The sequence below is a fragment of the Dendrobates tinctorius genome, unplaced genomic scaffold, assembly GCF_039654945.1.
Source record: "Dendrobates tinctorius isolate UK_male_01 unplaced genomic scaffold, ASM3965494v1 ptg000058l, whole genome shotgun sequence".
Taxonomy (NCBI): Eukaryota; Metazoa; Chordata; class Amphibia; order Anura; family Dendrobatidae; genus Dendrobates; species Dendrobates tinctorius.
In genome coordinates this window covers 17,040,297-17,059,281 of record NW_027361726.1, presented here as the reverse complement: position 1 = coordinate 17,059,281, position 18,985 = coordinate 17,040,297, and the positions used below count along the sequence as shown (strand labels likewise).

The window sequence follows — 18,985 nt, the reverse complement described above, 5'->3', positions numbered from 1 at the left end:
AGGATCATTGAAATATATATATATTTTACCCAGACAAGCCCCTGATTTGTAGAAATCCTTCAGTTTTCAGAGAGCCGCTGATGTCATCTAGAGAATTCATATGGATGACTTGCCTATCTTGGCTGATACTGGTACAGGAAGTAACTGATTAATGTAGGTTCAGATATGTTATGGAGCCACAGAAAATATCAAAATTGCTTTACCCGGACGAGCCCCAAATTTGTTGAAATCCTTCCTTTCTCGGAGAGCCACTGGCGTCATCTAGTGAATCCATATGGGTGACTTGCTCGTCTTGGCTGATGCAAGAAAAAAATTAATAATGGGCATTAATAAATGTATATGGGGCATCGTTTGAGGGTCACGGAAAAAATATATATTTTACCAAGACATGCCCCCGATTTGTAGAAATTCTTCTTTTCTCGGAGAGCCACTGACATCATCTGGTAAATCCATATGGATGACTTGCTCATCTTGGCTGATACTGGTACAGGAAGTAACAGATTAATGTCTGTTCGGCTATGTTATGGAGCCTAAAGAAAATATCAAAATTGCTTTACCCGGACAAGCCCCAAATTTGCCGAAATCCATCCTTTCTTGGAGAGCCACTGGTACCGAAGGCATCTGAAGAATTCATATGGACGACTTGCCCATCTTGGCTGATACTGACACAGGAAGTAATCAATAATGGATATTAATAAATGTGAGTTTATACATTTACATAAAGAGGAAGGCGTATATATTAAATAATGACAGGAATATTTAAAGGGATTGTCCAGGATTAGACAAAACGTGTCTGTCTTCATCGTCGTTCTTGTCTGCAGGCCGAGAGCTGCAGACAAGAGTCGAGAGCTCCAATACCACAAACCAGCTGTAGACAGAGGGGGCGCTGTGTTTTTTTTTTTTTTTTTTAAAGCAACCATGATTTTATAATCCTGGACAAGTCCTTACAATCAAATGTGGGCATAAGAAACATGGACGTCATAGTCGTCTTTTTGGAGGTAAAGGTCCTGTCTTTCTGCCGGACGTCATCTGCATCCACAAGTGAGACGAGGCTGAGAGGTTTCAAAATATATTACATCGGGGAAACTTCTAGTCACATAAAATAACAGAGATGGAGGAATCTATGCCAGGATCAAACTATTGCTCTCTGTAGTCAGCCAATCCATTTAACAATATGGCTGGTAGAACTAAACAGCCTAGAAAACACAGTCTTTATATGAGTTGTCAGACAGAAGGCCCCGAGCGGTTAGGTTGTCAGATCTGACTATTTGGATATGTTGCAAATGCAAAATTTAAAAAAAAAAAAAAAAAAGGCAAGGAGCTGGCGGCGCTCACATCAGCCTTAAAGGGGTATTCCAGCCTCAGCAAGTCATCACCTATCCCAATGGACCCCCACCATTGCAGGAACCTGAGACTAGCACCCCAGCTCTACTCTGGCTACAATACACTATTTACCTGGATGTCTGGCATCCTGTGACCGCCGGGGGTCTCTGCACAGATTTGAGTCTTGATTTTTGCTGTTCTTTGTCCTCAACGCTGTAAAATGTGACAATCACATAAAAGTTACAAACAGGACACAGAGAATGACAGAGGGCTGCAAGCTAAGGACTACATTTACCAGGGCAAAACTGGGAGTTGTAGTTCTAAATCAGCACTGAAGTCTTCAGGATGCTGAGAGTTACAAAGGAGAAGGAGTGTGCAGCCCCCGACATGCCCCCTTTACCGCGTGGTCCTTTCTGTAAGGCAGCGATTCACGGCCAGGACTTCTCACCTGGACATCTGCTCGTATAGCAGCTGTAAAGATTTCCAGGAGTCAATCAGTTGCTTGATTTCCTGCTGGATGCGCGCAGCGCCCTCTGGCGAGGAGGAGTCCATCACCGTCAGTCCTTGAGTCTCCACCAGATGGCGCAGGATTTCCTTTTCTGACAACTCAGCATTCAGCGACTGGAGATGAGAATGCAGACGAGACACGATCAGTGCAGCACCAGCAATAAGATCCAAAGATATAGGACGGTATAACAAGAGACACAAACAATGCAAAGAATCCTTCACAGCTACAATCATAATTCTGCTGGATTAACGCCAATAATGCAACAAGGCAATTAGTTTTACCCTAAACAAATGACTGTACAAGAGCCTGATGCACAGACATCAATAGTAAATACTACTCAAGAAGAGAATATGGGGATTTCAGCTCTGGAGTATAATACAGGTTAGTTAATGTATGTTCACAGTGAATCCACCAGCAGAATAGCGAGCACAGCTCTGGAGTATAATACAATCTTGCTTCTGTCCCCTCCACTAAAACTGCCCAGACTAAAGTCACCAATGACGTACTAATGGCCAAAGCCAAATGACACTCCTCTGTCCTCTGCCTTTGACACAGTGGACCACTCCCTATTTCTACAGACCCTCTCATCTCTTGGCATCACAGATGTGGCCCTATCCTGGATCTCTTCATACATAACAGACCGAACATTCAGCGTCTCCCACTCACCCACCACCCACTATCTATCGGAGTCCCCCCAAGGTTCAGTCCTAGGGCCCCTGCTCTTCTCCATTTACACCTTTGGCCTGGGACAGCTCATAGAATCTCATGGCTTTCAGTATCACCTCTATGCTGATGACACACAGATCTACATCTCTGGACCAGATATCACCTCCCTACTAACCAGAATCCCACAATGTCTGTCTGCTATTTCATCCGTCTTCTCCGCTAGATTTCTAAAACTTAATATGGACAAAACAGAATTCATCATCTTTCCCCCATCTCACGTGACCCCCCCCAACAGACCTATGTATCAAAGTCAAAGGCTGCTCACTCTCCTCAGTTCCACAAGCTCGCAGCCTTGGGGTAATCCTTGACTCCAATCTCAAACCACATATACAAGCCCTTTCCACTTCCTGCCGACTTCAACTCAAAAATATTTCACGGATCCGTACATTCCTCAATTTAGAATCTGTAAAAACTTTAGTCCATGCCCTCATCACCTCCTGCCTTGACTACTGCAACCTCCTACTCTGTGGCCTCTCCTCTAACACCCCTCCAATCTATTCTAAACTCTGTTGCCTGACTAATCCACCTGTCCCCTCACTATTCCCCAGCCTTTCCTCTCTGTCAATCCCTGCACTGACTCCCCCCATTATCCAGAGCCTCCAGTTCAAAACCCTAACCATGGCATACAAAGCCATCCACAATCTGTGTCCTCCATACATCTGTGACCTAGTCTCCCGATATTTACCTACACGCAACCTCCGATCCTCACAAGATCTACTTCTCTACTCCCCTTCCCACAATCGCATACAAGCTTTCTCCCGTGCATCCCCCCTCGTCTGGAACTCTCTACCCCAACATATCAGACTCTTGCCTACAGTGGAAACCTTCAGGCTGTGTGCCCACGTAGCGATTTTTAATTGTTTTTGCCGCGATTTTCGGCGCGAAAATGCAGCGAAAACGTTTAAAAATCGTGCACAGAACGCCCCCCATGCATTCCTATGGCATTCCGCACATGCTGTGCTAATGCTGCGCTTTTTTCCGCGGCGGAATCGCATCGCGGAAAAAAAATCGCAGCATGCTCATTCTTTTGTGCGGAATCGCAAAGAATTGCCGCGATTCCGCACCCATAGGAATGCATGAGAATCGCTTACTTCCCACATGTGGCTATGCCCACCATGCGGGAAGTTAAGCGTCTCATGTGCGGTTGGTACCCACGGTGTGGAGGAGAGGAGACTGTCCTCCAGGCCCTGGGTACCATACCCCTGTAAAAAAAAGAATAAAAAATTAAAAAAATATGGGTATATTTACCTTCCGGCGTCCCGCACTGCCATCCCGGCCTAGCGTTCCCAGTAATGCCTTGCGGCAAGGCCCTGTGATGACGTAGTCTCGCGTGACTCTAGCGGTCTCGCAAGATCGCTATAGCAACGCGAGACCAACGTCGTCACAGGTCTCGCAAGGCATTACTGGGAACGCTGTGGCCCGGGAATGCAGCGCGGGACGCCGGAAGGTAAATATACACCGATTTTTTATTTTTTTTAGCATTTTAACATTCTATCTTTTAATACTGATGCTGCATAGGCGGCCTCAATAGTAAAAAGCTGCTCACACTTGTCAAACACTATGTATGGCGAGTGTGACCAACCTGTCAATCACTTTCCAAGCGATGCTTCAAATAGCTTGGAAAGTGCTTGAATATCGCACACGAAAATTGCGGCAAAAATCGCGATCATAATCGTGGTGAAATCACGGTGAAATCGCGCGGAAAAAAACGTGCGATTTCTGGGAAGGAGTCCAGTTTTTGGTGTGCGTTTTAACACGCAACGTGGGCACATAGCCTCAAAAGGAACCTGAAGACCGACCTCTTCCAACAAGCCTACAACCTGCAGTAACCACCGATCCTCCAAACCGCTGCACGGCCAGCTCTGCTCTCAACTACTGTATCCTCACCCAGCCTTTGTAGACTGTGAGCCCTCGCGGGCAGGGTCCTCTCTCATCCTGTACCAGTCGTGACTTGTATCGTTTAAGATCATTGTACTTTTTTATCATGTATACCCCTCCTCACATGTAAAGCGCCATGTAATAAATGGCACTATAATAAAAACTATACAGGATGTAACTCAGGATCAGTAATGTAATGTATGTACACAGTGACTGCACCAGCAGAATAGTGAGTGCAGCTCTGGAGTATAATACAGGATGTAACTCAGGATCAGTAATGTAATGTATGTACACAGTGACTGCACCAGCAGAATAGTGAGTGCAGCTCTGGAGTATAATACAGGATGTAACTCAGGATCAGTAATGTAATGTATGTACACAGTGACTGCACCAGCAGAATAGTGAGTGCAGCTCTGGAGTATAATACAGGATGTAACTCAGGATCAGTAATGTAATGTATGTACACAGTGACTGCACCAGCAGAATAGTGAGTGCAGCTCTGGAGTATAATACAGGATGTAACTCAGGATCAGTAATGTAATGTATGTGTACAGTGACTGTACCAGCAGAATAGTGAGTGCAGCTCTGGAGTATAATACAGGATGTAACTCAGGATCAGTAATGTAATGTATGTACACAGTGACTGCACCAGCAGAATAGTGAGTGCAGCTCTGGAGTATAATACAGGATGTAACTTAGGATCAGCACAGGATCAGTAATGTATGTACACAGTGACTGCACCAGCAGAATAGTGAGTGCAGCTCTGGGGTATAATACAGGATGTAACTCAGGATCTGTAATGTAATGTATGTACACAGTGACTGCACCAGTAGAATAGTGAGTGCAGCTCTGGGGTATAATACAGGATGTAACTCAGGATCAGTAATGTAATGTATGTACACAGTGACTGCACCAGCAAAATAGTGAGTGCAGCTCTGGGGTATAATACAGGATGTAACTCAGGATCTGTAATGTAATGTATGTACACAGTGACTGCACCAGTAGAATAGTGAGTGCAGCTCTGGGGTATAATACAGGATGTAACTCAGGATCTGTAATGTAATGTATGTACACAGTGACTGCACCAGCAAAATAGTGAGTGCAGCTCTGGGGTATAATACAGGATGTAACTCAGGATCTGTAATGTAATGTATGTACACAGTGACTGCACCAGTACAATAGTGAGTGCAGCTCTGGGGTATAATACAGGATGTAACTCAGGATCAGTAATGTAATGTATGTACACAGTGACTGCACCAGCAGAATAGTGAGTGCAGCTCTGGAGTATAATACAGCATGTAACTCAGGATCTGTAATGTAATGTATGTACACAGTGACTGCACCAGCAGAATAGTGAGTGCAGCTCTGGAGTATAATACAGGATGTAACTTAGGATCAGCACAGGATCAGTAATGTATGTACACAGTGACTGCACCAGCAGAATAGTGAGTGCAGCTCTGGGGTATAATACAGGATGTAACTCAGGATCTGTAATGTAATGTATGTACACAGTGACTGCACCAGTAGAATAGTGAGTGCAGCTCTGGGGTATAATACAGGATGTAACTCAGGATCAGTAATGTAATGTATGTACACAGTGACTGCACCAGCAAAATAGTGAGTGCAGCTCTGGGGTATAATACAGGATGTAACTCAGGATCTGTAATGTAATGTATGTACACAGTGACTGCACCAGTAGAATAGTGAGTGCAGCTCTGGGGTATAATACAGGATGTAACTCAGGATCTGTAATGTAATGTATGTACACAGTGACTGCACCAGCAAAATAGTGAGTGCAGCTCTGGGGTATAATACAGGATGTAACTCAGGATCTGTAATGTAATGTATGTACACAGTGACTGCACCAGTAGAATAGTGAGTGCAGCTCTGGGGTATAATACAGGATGTAACTCAGGATCAGTAATGTAATGTATGTACACAGTGACTGCACCAGCAGAATAGTGAGTGCAGCTCTGGAGTATAATACAGCATGTAACTCAGGATCTGTAATGTAATGTATGTACACAGTGACTGCACCAGCAGAATAGTGAGTGCAGCTCTGGGGTATAATACAGGATGTAACTCAGGATCAGTAATGTAATGTATGTACACAGTGACTGTAACTGCAGAATAGTGAGTGCAGCTCTGGAGTATAATACAAGACATAACTCAGGATCAGTAATGTAATGTATGTACACAGTGAGTGCAGCTCTGGAGTATAATACAGGATGTAACTCAGGATCAGTAATGTAATGTATGTACACAGTGACTGCACCAGAAGAATAGTGAGTGCAGCTCTGGAGTATAATACAGGACATAACTCAGGATCAGTAATGTAATGTATGTACACAGTGACTGCACCGGCAGAATAGGGAGTGCAGCTCTGGGGTATAATACAGGATGTAACTCAGGATCAGTAATGTAATGTATGCACACAGTGACTGCACCAGTAGAATAGTGAGTGCAGCTCTGGAGTATAATACAGGATGTAACTCAGGATCAGTACAGGATATTATGTGTTGGCTAAATATAATGTCTCCCATCAACAAAGAAATACCCATTTTCTACCCGGCAGTATTTTAGCATAACCCCTACCTCAGTATCCTGCTCGCCCCAATTCTTGCCACCGTTTTGGTAGAATTCCAGCTTCTGGCGAGTGACCATGATCCAGTGCTGGAGATCACGGAGATTATGACTGAACAGCCGGTGGTTATTAATATTCTCTTTACTGCTCCGTATCTTGTTCTGATAAGAAAGTGACAACGATGAGAAGATTATATTTATACAGATCTATGACTTTGGGAGATCCCTTCTATTCTCTCCATGTGACAGTGAGAGATGGGATCAGCAGAGATTACCTCCAGAGATCTCTGTAACCTTAGGTAATCTGAGTTCAGCTGCTCGGCTCTGAGCGCGTGGGGCGAGTGGGACTTGGTCATGGAAATTAACTCTTGGATGGGGGTATGTAGGATCATTAATTCTTCTAGTAAAATCTGCAAAAAAAAAAAAGCCATAGATCAATATATTAAAATGGAGTCGCTGCACTGTCTGGACAGCACAAGGCAGATTTACTAATCCTAATTTATATCAAGACAGTGTACATGTGACAGATTAATCTCAGTGGCTTATGCTTGATGTACGCCACTTTTTGGTGACAGTTGGGCCACATTTCTAGTACATTTATCTTAGTAAATCCCCTGTAGCAAGCTATTCCTATATTATAGCAATCTCATGGTCTCACAACAGGGGGCGCTGTTATATTGATTTCTATGGAAAGTTTCTCAGCAGTCCTTTAAACACAAAGACTCGCCTGCAGCCTCTGAACCTGCGCCTCCTTCCCAATAATATCCGGCTGCAGCTCATTTTCTTTCAGGCTTTTTTTTCGGATGGCGGATATCTTATGATGTAAAGTTTTCAATGCAGAATCAAACTCTTTTCTTAACTCAGCCAAGCTCTGTGACAGAGAGAACCACATTTCATGGTAAATACGGAAAATAATGACATTTATTAGATAGAATACCTAACAGACACAGAATGTTACAGAAGGAAACATCTACTATATAATCATCTAATTCTGTCTGTCTGTAACGGAAATACCGCGTCGCTGATTGGTTGCAGCCGGCTGGGCACGACCAATCAGCAACTGGCGCAGTCCAGTCGCGAATTGGCGCGGCATTCGAATGCCACCGCTACCGTGGGGAGATCTGCGGTGCTAGCCGCTGATCTCCTGACGGTTGCCACGGGTCATCTCCTGCCGCATGGAGGTCAGCGGCGACGCAGTCGGGAGATGACCGGCGCAACGCTCAATGTGCGGATGGTACCCAGGGTCCGGAGAGGAGACTGTCCTCCTGGCCCTGGGTACCATAAACCTGTAAAAAATAGAATTAAAATAAATAGTGATATACTCACCTTCCGACGGCCCCCGGACTCTTTCCCTCCTCTCACCACGCTCCCGGCATCTTCCGGTCCCAGTAATGCTTTGCGCGAAAGACCGCTGATGACGTCGCGCTCTCGCAAGAGTGATGTCATCTCCGGTCCTTCTCACTAAGCATTACTGGGACCGGAAGATGCCGGGAGCGTGGTGAGAGGAGATCGGGGGCCATCGGATGGTGCATAGGCAGCATCAATAGTAAAAAGTTGATCACAATTGTCAAACACTATGTTTGACGAGTGTGACCAACCTGTCAATCACATTCCAAGCGATGCTTCAAATCGCTTGGAATGCGCTTGAATTCCGCACGCGAAAATCGCGGCGGGAGCTGCGGAAATTTCCACAGCATTTCTGCAATGTGGGTACTCAGCATCAAGGTGACAAGCAGCAGCGGCCAGGCCTCCACTGTGAGATCGCCGATCGTGGTGGATCGTCCTGGACTATCTTTTGAACGTCGGTCTCCCGCTGGCCATATTCTAGAATATCTTAGAATCGGGCCACAATTTAGTTTGCTATAAATATTTACCAAAATGTAGCAAGCATTTATGCTGGTAATTATACCCAAGACCACCAGGGGTCAGTGTTACCCTGTCCAGACACAACCCACAAAGTTTGGACGTTACCTGTAAACTTTTCTTCCTCTCCAGGAGATCCCGATGAAGAGCTTCTCGGTTCTGTTGAGCTGCGGCAATATCCTGCAGGAGTGTCTGGGTTTTCTGGTCACCCAGGACAAGATGTATGCGCTCCTTCTTTTTTTCTAGAGCAGCCAGCTTATCTTGAATTGCACAACTTTCTCCAAGTAACTTCTACAGAACAGAAAATTATGTGAGCAGGTAACAGCCTGAAAAAATAGCAAACTGAGGCTCAACAGCTGCTGGGGAACTACAACTCCCAGCATGCCATCCTAGTAAATATAAGGGCAAAATAAGCATCAACAGCTTTTCCCCACACGATTGAGTCCACTGACCTGTGAATACAGGAGCTTCTCACAAAACTAGAATATCATCAGAAAGTGAATCTATATCAGTTCTTCAATACTAAACGTGAATCTCATATATTCTATAGAGTCATTACAGACAGAGTGATCTATTTCACGTGTTTCTTTCTGTTAATGTTGATGATTATGGCTTACAGCCAATGAAAACCCAAAAGTCATTATCTCAGTAAATTAGAATACTTTATAACACCAGCTTGAAAAATTATTTTAAAATCGGAAATGTTGGCCTACTGAAATGTATGTTCAGTAAATGCACTCAATACTTGGTCTGGGCTCCTTTGGCATCAGTTACTGCATCAATGCGGCATGGCATGGAGACGATCAGCCCGTGACACTGCCAGTGGCGTATCTAGGGGGGGGCAGCCGGGGCAGTTGCCCCAGGCGCAGCCAGCAGGGGGGCGCAGTCGGGCCGCCTAATGCAGCGGTCCGCAGTGTCCTCCCTGGCGGCTGCGTTCTGCCGCCCCCCGCCTGAGAGTCGGCGGTTCTCTGTGTCAGCTGTCAAGCTGACAGCCGGCACAGAGAAGGAGGCCGTCCGGCTCCCAGGGAGCAACTGTACTGGCGTCTATACAGACGCCTGTACAATTGAAGCTCTGACCGCCGGACCAGAGCGACGTCAGCAGCATGATCATGTCATGTGATCACGCTGCTGACGTCACTCCCCGGCGCCCAAAGCAAACGCTGGTGGTAAGTGTGCTCCACTGTGGAGCTGAAGAACCACCGAAGATGGGAGATGAGGGGGAGTTAATGAGTGGAGATGGGGGGGATTTGTAGAGGGGATGGCGGTTAATGTGTGGGGGTATTTAGAGTGCGGATGGGGGTTAATGAGTGGGTATGCCATGGGGTTAATGTGTGGGGGTATTTAGAGTGGGGATGGGGGTTAATTAGTGGGGATGCCATGAGGTTAATGTGTGGGGGTATTTAGAGTGGGGATGGGGGTTAATGAGTGGGGATGCCATGGGGTTAATGTGTGGGGGTATTTAGAGTGGGGATGGGGGTTAATGAGTGGGGATGCCATGGGGTTAATGTGTGGGGGGATTTAGAGTGGGGATGGGGGTTAACGAGTGGGGATGCCATGGGGTTAATGTGTGGGGGGATTTGGAGTGGAGATGGGGGTTATTTAATGTGATGGGGGTTAATGAGTGGGGATTGGGTTAATGTGTGTGGGGGTTAATGAGTGGGGATTGGGTTAATGTGTGCGGGGGTTAATGAATGGGGATGGGGATTAATGTGTGGGGGCGTTAATGAGTGGGGATGGGGGTTAATGTGTGTGGGGGTTAATGAAATGGGGATGGGGGTTAATGTGTGGGGGTATTTGGAGTGCAGATGGTTATTTAATGTGTGGGGGGATTTGGCATGGTGATGGGGTTAATGAGTGGGGATTGGGATAATGTGTGCGGGGGTTAATGAATGGGGATGGGGGTTAATGTATGGGGGCCGTTAATGAGTGGGGTTGGGGTTAATGTGTGGGGATATTTGGAGTGCTGATGGGGGTTAATGAGTGGGGATTGGGTTAATGTGTGCGGGGATTTGGAATGGGGATGGGGGTACTTAATGTATGTGGGGGATTGGGGATGGGGGGATTTAATGTGTGGGGAGATTTGAGGACACAAAATAAAGAGTATGTATGAGGAAACAGTATGGGGGATTGGTGCAGACAGTATGGGGAGCGAATGGGTTAATGTAAGTGGACACAGTATAGGGAGTCGGGGATATGTGTGAGCAGACAGTATAGAGAGTGAGGGGGTAAATATATGAGGAGACAGTATAGTGAACAGGTGGGATGTTAGAGGAGACAGTATGAGGAGGGAGGGGAATAGTGTGAGGAGACAGTATATTGCAGACATTTTTTATTTAGGAGCATTATAATGACACTTCTATCTTTAAGGGCGTCGTGTGGAGATTTGCTGCAGAAGACCGGAGAAGATGGAAGTCTACAGAGACGGCTGTGGATGAGAAAACTCATCATGGGGTCTAGAAGAAAAGGAGACTGACTGCAGAGACGACGTCATCTATAAGGTACCTGGATGTAAATGTTATTTGTGATACTGACTAATTCTCATGTTTTTATTTGTTAGGAACATTAAAGGGGTTGTCCATGTTTGTGTTGAGTCTGCAGTCATTCTATGTGACTGCAGGCGTCTGAATTCTCACAGTGCTCACTGAACGCTGTCAGGATTCTCTCGTGCTGGTAATTTACATACATGCGGTCACATGCTGACTAGACATGTGTGGCCTCACTCAATGAAAGTGAACGGAGCGAGGCCAGGCACGTCTAGTCGGAATGTGGCCAGAAGTATAAAAATCACATACTTGTGCTGACATGACTGTACATCGGCAAGGGAGAATCCTAAATGTGTGCAGTGCATTCGTTGTGAGAATTCAGAAGTTGCAATGTCAGGATTCAGCGCTGCAGGTTCCAGAAGTCATCACATGGACACTTCACTCATGTGCGATTTTCATACTTGACAACGAGCTTCTCTTCCTGCTTCTCTGTTTTTTACTGAACATTGAGAGCATTAGGAGGAGCAGCTCGTGGGTACATGGCTAAGTGTGCAAGTCGCATATGTACTTGGGGGAGGGGGGGCGCCGAACCGAATTCTTGCCCCGGGTGCCGGAGAGCCTAGATACGCCTCTGGACACTGCTGAGGTGTTATGGAAGCCCAGGTTGCTCTGATAGCAGTCTTCAGCTCGTCTGCATTGTTGGGTCTGGTGTCTCTCATCTTCCTCTTGACAATACTCCATAGATTGTCTATGGGGTTAAGGTCAGGCAAGTTTGCTGCCAATCAAGCACAGTGATACTGTTGTTGGTAAATGAGGTATTGTTACTTTTGGCAGTGTGGACAGGTGCCAAGTCCTGCTGGAGAATGACATTTCCATCTCCAAAAAGCTTGTCGGCAGAGGGAAGCATAAAATTTCCTGGCAGATGGCTGCGCTGACTTTGGTCTTGATAAAACGCAGTGGACCTACACCAGCAGATGACATGGCTCCCCAAACCATCACTGACTGTGGAAACTTCACACTAGACCTCCAGCAGCTTGGATTGTGGCCTCTCCACTCTTCCTCCAGACCCTGGGACCTTGATTTCCAAATGAAATGCAAAATTTACTTTCATCTGAAAACAACACCTTGGACCACTGAGCAATAGTCCAGTTCTTTTTCTCCTTGGCCCAGGTAAGAGGCTTCTGGCGTTGTCTATTGGTCATGAGTGGCTTGACACAAGGAATGTGACACTTGTAGCCCATGTCCTGGATATGTCTGTGTGTGGTGGCTCTTGTAGCAATGACTCCAGCAGCAGTCCACTCCTTGTGAATCTCCCCAAATTTTTGAATGGCCTTTTCTTCACAATCTTTTAAAGGCTGCAATTATCCCAATTGCTTGTGCACCTTTTTCTACCACACTTTTTCCTTCCATTACTATGCTTGGATACAGCACTCTGTGAACAGCCAGCTTCTTTAGCAATGACCTTTTGTGGCTTACCCTCCTTGTGGAGTGTGTCAATGACTGCCTTCTGGACATCTGTCACCTCAGCAGTCTTCCCCATGATTGTGGAGCTACTGAAATAGACTAAGGGACCTTTGTAATCGCTTAGGAGCCTTTGCAAGTGCTTGTTGTTAATTATTCTAATTTACTGAGATAATGACTTTTGAGATTTACATTTTGTATTGAAAAAATGAAATAATTTAACTTTTTGACGATATTCTAATTTTGTGAGAAGCACCTGTATATTATATACACAACTCATCCAAGTATACGGCGCCCTAATATCTCACCTCAATATTATCCAGGGCATCGCGATTCATGGCGCCATCATTCACAGGGACTGCAGTAGCATCGAGGACGCTCTCTGCGATAGGTTTCCAGTAGAGAAATTCACGTAGAGGGTTCTGGAAAAGCTGCTTCAGCTCCGACTCTGTGTCAGTGCTCAGCTTAAAGGCTTTACTCTTTGCCCTGGAGAAAAGATTCATCACAAAGTACAAGAAAGAACAGAACAATTATCGATTATCTTTTACATAGGGGCAGTATTACAGTAGTAATATTCTGGTACATAGGAGCAGTATTATAGTAGTTATATTCCTGTACATAAGGACAGTATTATAGTAGTTATATTCTTGTAAATAGGAGCAGTATTATAGTAGTTATATTCTTATACATAGGAGCAGTATTATAGTAGTTATATTCTTGTACATAGGGGTAGTATTATAGTAGTTATATTTTTGTACATAGGAGCAGTATTATAGTAGTTATATTCTGGTACATAGGAGCAATATTATAGTAGTTATATTCTTGTACATAGGGGCAGTATTATAGTAGTTATATTCTTATACATAGGAGCAGTATTATAGTAGTTATATTCTTGTACATAGGAGCAGTATTATAGTAGTTATATCCTTGTATATAGGGGGCAGTGTTATAGTAGTTATATTCTTGTACATAAGGACAGTATTATAGTAGTTATATTCTAGTACATAGGAGCAGTATTATAGCAGTTATATTCTTGTACATAGGGGCAGTATTATAGTAGTTATATTCTTGTACATATAGGGCAGTATTATAGTAGTTATATTCTTGTACATAGGAGCAGTATTATAGTAGTTATATTCTTGTACATAGGGGCAGTATTATAGTAGTTATATTCTTGTACATAGGAGCAGTATTATAGCAGTTATATTCTTGTACATAGGAGCAGTATTATAGTAGTTATATTCTTGTACATAGGGGCAGTATTATAGTGGTTATATTCTTGTACATAGGAGCAGTATTATAGCAGTTATATTCTTGTACATAGGAGAAGTATTATAGCAGTTATATTCTTGTACATAGGTGCAGTATTATAGTAGTTATATTCTTGTACATAGGTGGCAGTATTATAGTAGTTATATTCTTGTACATAGGGGCAGTATTATAGTAGTTATATTCTTGTACATTGGGGCAGTATAAGGCCTCTTTCACACATCCGGTGTCAGGGGTCCGGCGGCGTGCGGCGAAAAGCCAGGCCGCCGGATCCGGCCTGCAGCGGTGACACCGGATGTACATGCGGCGCCTGATGCGGCTTGGAGGACATTTAAAGGAGCCGCAGCCCCTGGGGTACGAGAGAGCAGCCAGAGAGAGCGAGGGATGAGAGAGCCAGCCGGAGAAATCGGGAGACGAGAGAGCAGCCGGAGAGCGAGCGGGGGACGAGAGAGCAGCCGGAGAGAGCGGGGGACGAGAGAGCAGCCGGAGAGAGCGGGGGACGAGAGAGCAGCCGAAGAGAGAGCGGGGGACGAGAGAGCAGCCGGAGAGAGAGCGGGGGACGAGAGAGCAACTGGAGAGAGAGCGGGGGACGAGAGCGCAGCCGGAGAGACAGCGGGGAACGAGAGAGCAGCCAGAGAGACAGCTGGGGATGAGAGAGCCAGCCAAAGAAAGGTATGGAGCGTATAGAGAGAGAGGGAAAGAGAGAAGGGGAGGGGGAGAGAGAGAGATGCGCGCCGGGCACTTGTAGGGTTAAAACTCACAGTGCCCGGGCATGCGCTGTTGAAAAAGCCGGTCCGGCGCTGCAAAAAAACGTTGCAGCCAACGTTTTTTGCAGACGCCGGACGGCGCATGTTTGCCGTATCCGGCAAAACCCGTAGGCGCCGCATGTCCATCCGGCACGATGCAGCGATCATTACATTCTATGTGAAAAAACCGGATCCGGTTTTCACAATTTTCGCCGCATCGTGCCGGATTTAAAAAAATGGATGTGTGAAAGTAGCCTTATAGTAGTTATATTCTTGTACATAGGAGCAGTATTAGTTATATTCTTGTACACAGGGGCAGTATTATCATAGTTATATTCTTGTACATAGGAGCAGTATTATCGTAGTTATATTCTTGTACATTGGGGGCAGTATTACAGTAGTTATATTCTTGTACATAGGGGCAGTATTATAGTAGTTATATTCTTGCACATAGGGGCAGTATTATAGTAGTTATATTCTTGTACATAGGGGCAGTATTATAGTAGTTATATTCTTGTACATAGGGGACAGTATTATAGTAGTTATATTCTTGTACATAGGAGCAGTATTATAGTAGTTATATTCTTGTACATTGGGGCAGTATTATAGTAGTTATATTCTTGTACATTGGGGGCAGTATTATAGTAGTTATATTCTTGTACATAGGGGCAGTATTATAGTAGCTATGTTCTTGTACATGGGGGGTAGTATTATAGTTTTTATATTCTTGTACATAGGAGCAGTATTATAGTAGTTATATTCTTGCACATAGGGGGCAGTATTATAGTAGTTGTATTCTTGTACATAGGAGCAGTATTATAGTAGTTATATTCTTGCACATAGGGGGCAGTATTATAGTAGTTATATTCTTGTACATAGGGGGCAGTATTTATTATAGGGTGAGGCTAGTTTCACACTAGCATTCTCAGGCGCAGCGCAGGGCCGCCGCTTAGCTCTGCCCCCGGCCGCGCCCCCTCTGGTCAGCTCCTCCTAGGATCGTATGACGCTGCATGCGATCAGCGTACCGTAAATTTAGCGTTGGGTACGCTGACCGTGCGCTGGTATGATCTTGCTGGAGCTGCGCCCAAAAATGCAACACAGCGTGTTTTTGTGCTCCAAAAGGGTGCAGCGCCAGCAAAATCATACCAGCGCATGGTCAGCGTACCCAACACTAAATATATGGTACGCTGATCGCATGCAGCGTCATGTGATCCTAGGAGGAGCTGACCGCAGGGGGAGCGGCCGGGAGCTGAGCCAAGCGGCGGCCCTGCGCTGCGCCCAAGAACGCTAGTGTGAAACTGCCCTTACGTATACATACCTCTGATAGTCGCGCATGGCTGAGATGACGCCATCGGACAGAGGCTGGACATCCTTGGAGAATTTGAAGAGATCTTTTAGTTGCACTTTCACCCTCTCCGCTTTGGCTTCTTCTGCAGCTAGTGCAGACTTGGTGGCCTATACATGTGGAAAAGGGTCTCGTTAGTCTATATATTATGATCTATAGGATGCAGGACTATTTGTTTGGTAAATGATATAAACATTTCATCTCACATTCAGCGTTTTCCATAGGGCTATTAATTCATCCTCGCTTTTCACTCTCTCCCCGGACTCCAGACTTTCCTCCAGCCTCTGCGTGGCCTTACGAAACTCATTGATGTTGGCCTCCAGTTGTTGGGCGAGGAGGAGGAAGGTATTGTCCATGTTGTGAGTCTTCAGAAGTGTCTCCTCCTCTTCATCGTTCATCTGTTTTAACTCTTTCAAGGTTTTACGCAATTCCTCCAGCTCCCTGCAGATTTTCTCAGCCCCTAGGGGTGATGTATTCTTAATCACCTCCGCCGACTTCTCCTCCAGGGCTTGTAACTGTTTATTACCACTTTCTACATCTTTACTGATCTCCTGCAACAGAGAAGTCAGAAGACCCTGAAGGAGATGGGACAATATGGTCCTTTAGCACAAACATACAAATATGTTGGTGACTGCACGGAGATCCTCATGGGCGGGGCAAAGTGAAATTCCAGCCCCTGCCCATTGTAGGATAGGTAGAGACTTGTTTTATTTATGACTCATCCACATGATCTCATTTCCTGGTCGTTTGTCCCGATCTTACCAAAGTGATGGAGAAAAATATATGATGGGAATACAAAGAAAGTACAACACGGGAGGTCTCATTGCCCCACAATCCTGTCCTCCTTTTTATTTTCAAACAAAATTAAGTGCACATATAGGCAAGATAGGCAGGACACTTCTACAGAACATATTTCAGTCACTGTCACTTTAAAAGTAAACCAGAAACGTGAAATGTAAATTATTGGAGCTCAGGAATGTTTCACAATGGCAGGGAGTGAGCGGAGGCAACAAGCCGGGTGTGACATACAAGCCATCATATTTGACATATCTGTCGTTATACAACCTGTCACTGCGGATCTGACATACCAAGTGTCAGCGATAACAACACAGGAGCGGTTACTCCAAAGAGAAATCTCATATCTAACTACATACCATCAGTTTCTGGTGACCCCGATACTGATGATCGGGTGACGGGCAATCAACAGATACTGATGATGGAGGTGACGGGCGGTCACCAGATACTGATGATGGAGGGGACGGGCGGTCACCAGATACTGATGATCGGGTGACGGGCGATCAACAGATACTGATGATCGGGTGACGGGCGATCAACAGATACTGATGATGGAGGTGACGGGCGGTCACCAGATACTGATGATGGAGGTGACGGGCGGTCACCAGATACTGATGATGGAGGTGACGGGCGGTCACCAGATACTGATGATGGAGGGGACGGGCGGTCACCAGATACTGATGATGGGAGGCGACGGGTGGTCACCAGATGCTGATGATGGAGGTGATAGGTGGTCATCAGATACTGATGATGTAGGCGATCCACGGCCACCAGATACTGATGATGGGAGAACGACAGGCAGCCACCAGATACTGATGATGGAGGTGACGGGCGGTCACCAAACGCTGATGATGGAGGTGATGGGTGGTCACCAGACACTGATGATGGAGGTGACGGGCGGTCACTAGACACTGATGATGGAGGCGATGGGCAGTCACCAGATACTGATGGGATTTATCTTTCTATTTTCTTCACTATGCATGTTGTTAGGCTAGTCTCACACTAGCGTTACCGGGTGCAACGCACGGCCGCCGCTAAGCTCTACTGTGACACCCCAGAGTCCGGTTGTCACAGTGACATTACCTCCCTCTAATGGGTAAAGTCATGCTTGGAGGCAGAATGGGGCCCCCCATGCCAGGTAATACATTAAATCACAATTCCTGCTGCAGGTCAGAAAAGGGAGCTGCCTTATAAATTCTGGCCAGCAGATGGGGTTGGTGAGTCAGCTAGAAGTCAGCTGAGGGAGTTGTCATTGAAACGAGAGCAGCTGTGAGGAGAAATGACAGTTAAACGTGAGGACGTGAGGTAAAGAGATCTTTCTGGAAGATCCTGTCAGAAGAAGACAGGGAGCTGATTGGAGAGGAGCTCGATAGGCAGAGCTGATCTGTGAAGAGGGAAAGGACAAGAGCAGAGACTGAAAGACTCTAGGGAAGCTAAAATACTGCATATAGCAGACCCCTGAGTGAAGCGCTAATAAAGAGAAAAGGGACATCAGAGTCCTAGGCTAACAGGAGCTGTAAGTCCTGATAGCCGAATCTGAAAGGACACGGGATTGTAAATTCCTGAGCACATTGATCACCTGAGGGCACGGCAGCGGATAAGGAGCCCGGGGCCGACGGTGAAGAGAACGGTACCTTTGGAATAGGCTCATGCTGATAGCCGTACAGGTTAGTGAAATCATCACGCAATTGAGGGTCGCAGCATAGTTATATACAGCGGAGACCCACACACAAAGCGCAGAAGGAAGGTCCTAAATCCCCACCTGGCAAGGTGGATCCCCTGAATGCCTCCAGGCGAGCCGGCCTCATTCCATCACCTGTATGTGGTACTCCGGACTACAACCAATTACCAGTAAAAAGGTAAAGAAAGTGCACCTCTCTCTGTCTTTCTCTCATTTCTCTGCACCCCAACGTTCACAGTCAATTTTACTATTTATTTAACATCTTTGCCCTGGGACTATAGCCCTACCTATGGAGGGCTACAACATCATAGCTGCGCCCAACAT

At 45.8% G+C, this 18,985-nt stretch overlaps 1 protein-coding gene across 11 annotated transcripts in view; it reads right to left on the bottom strand.

The window, feature by feature from the left end:
• SYNE3 (spectrin repeat containing nuclear envelope family member 3) overlaps positions 1–18,985 on the bottom strand; it is a 75,916-nt gene that overhangs the window by 23,430 nt on the left and 33,501 nt on the right. For all 11 annotated transcript variants that reach the window (XM_073578056.1, XM_073578057.1, XM_073578059.1 and 8 more), the window contains exons 6-18: positions 16,392–16,736; positions 16,159–16,295; positions 13,134–13,311; positions 8,990–9,172; positions 7,746–7,889; positions 7,294–7,428; positions 7,031–7,180; positions 1,772–1,944; positions 1,456–1,536; positions 558–662; positions 383–481; positions 204–296; positions 30–128 (exon numbers count right to left, since the gene is read on the bottom strand). In XM_073578056.1, the coding sequence (XP_073434157.1) occupies positions 30–128; positions 204–296; positions 383–481; positions 558–662; positions 1,456–1,536; positions 1,772–1,944; positions 7,031–7,180; positions 7,294–7,428; positions 7,746–7,889; positions 8,990–9,172; positions 13,134–13,311; positions 16,159–16,295; positions 16,392–16,736 (1,922 nt within the window). The remainder of the gene's footprint in view (positions 1–29; positions 129–203; positions 297–382; positions 482–557; positions 663–1,455; positions 1,537–1,771; positions 1,945–7,030; positions 7,181–7,293; positions 7,429–7,745; positions 7,890–8,989; positions 9,173–13,133; positions 13,312–16,158; positions 16,296–16,391; positions 16,737–18,985) is intronic.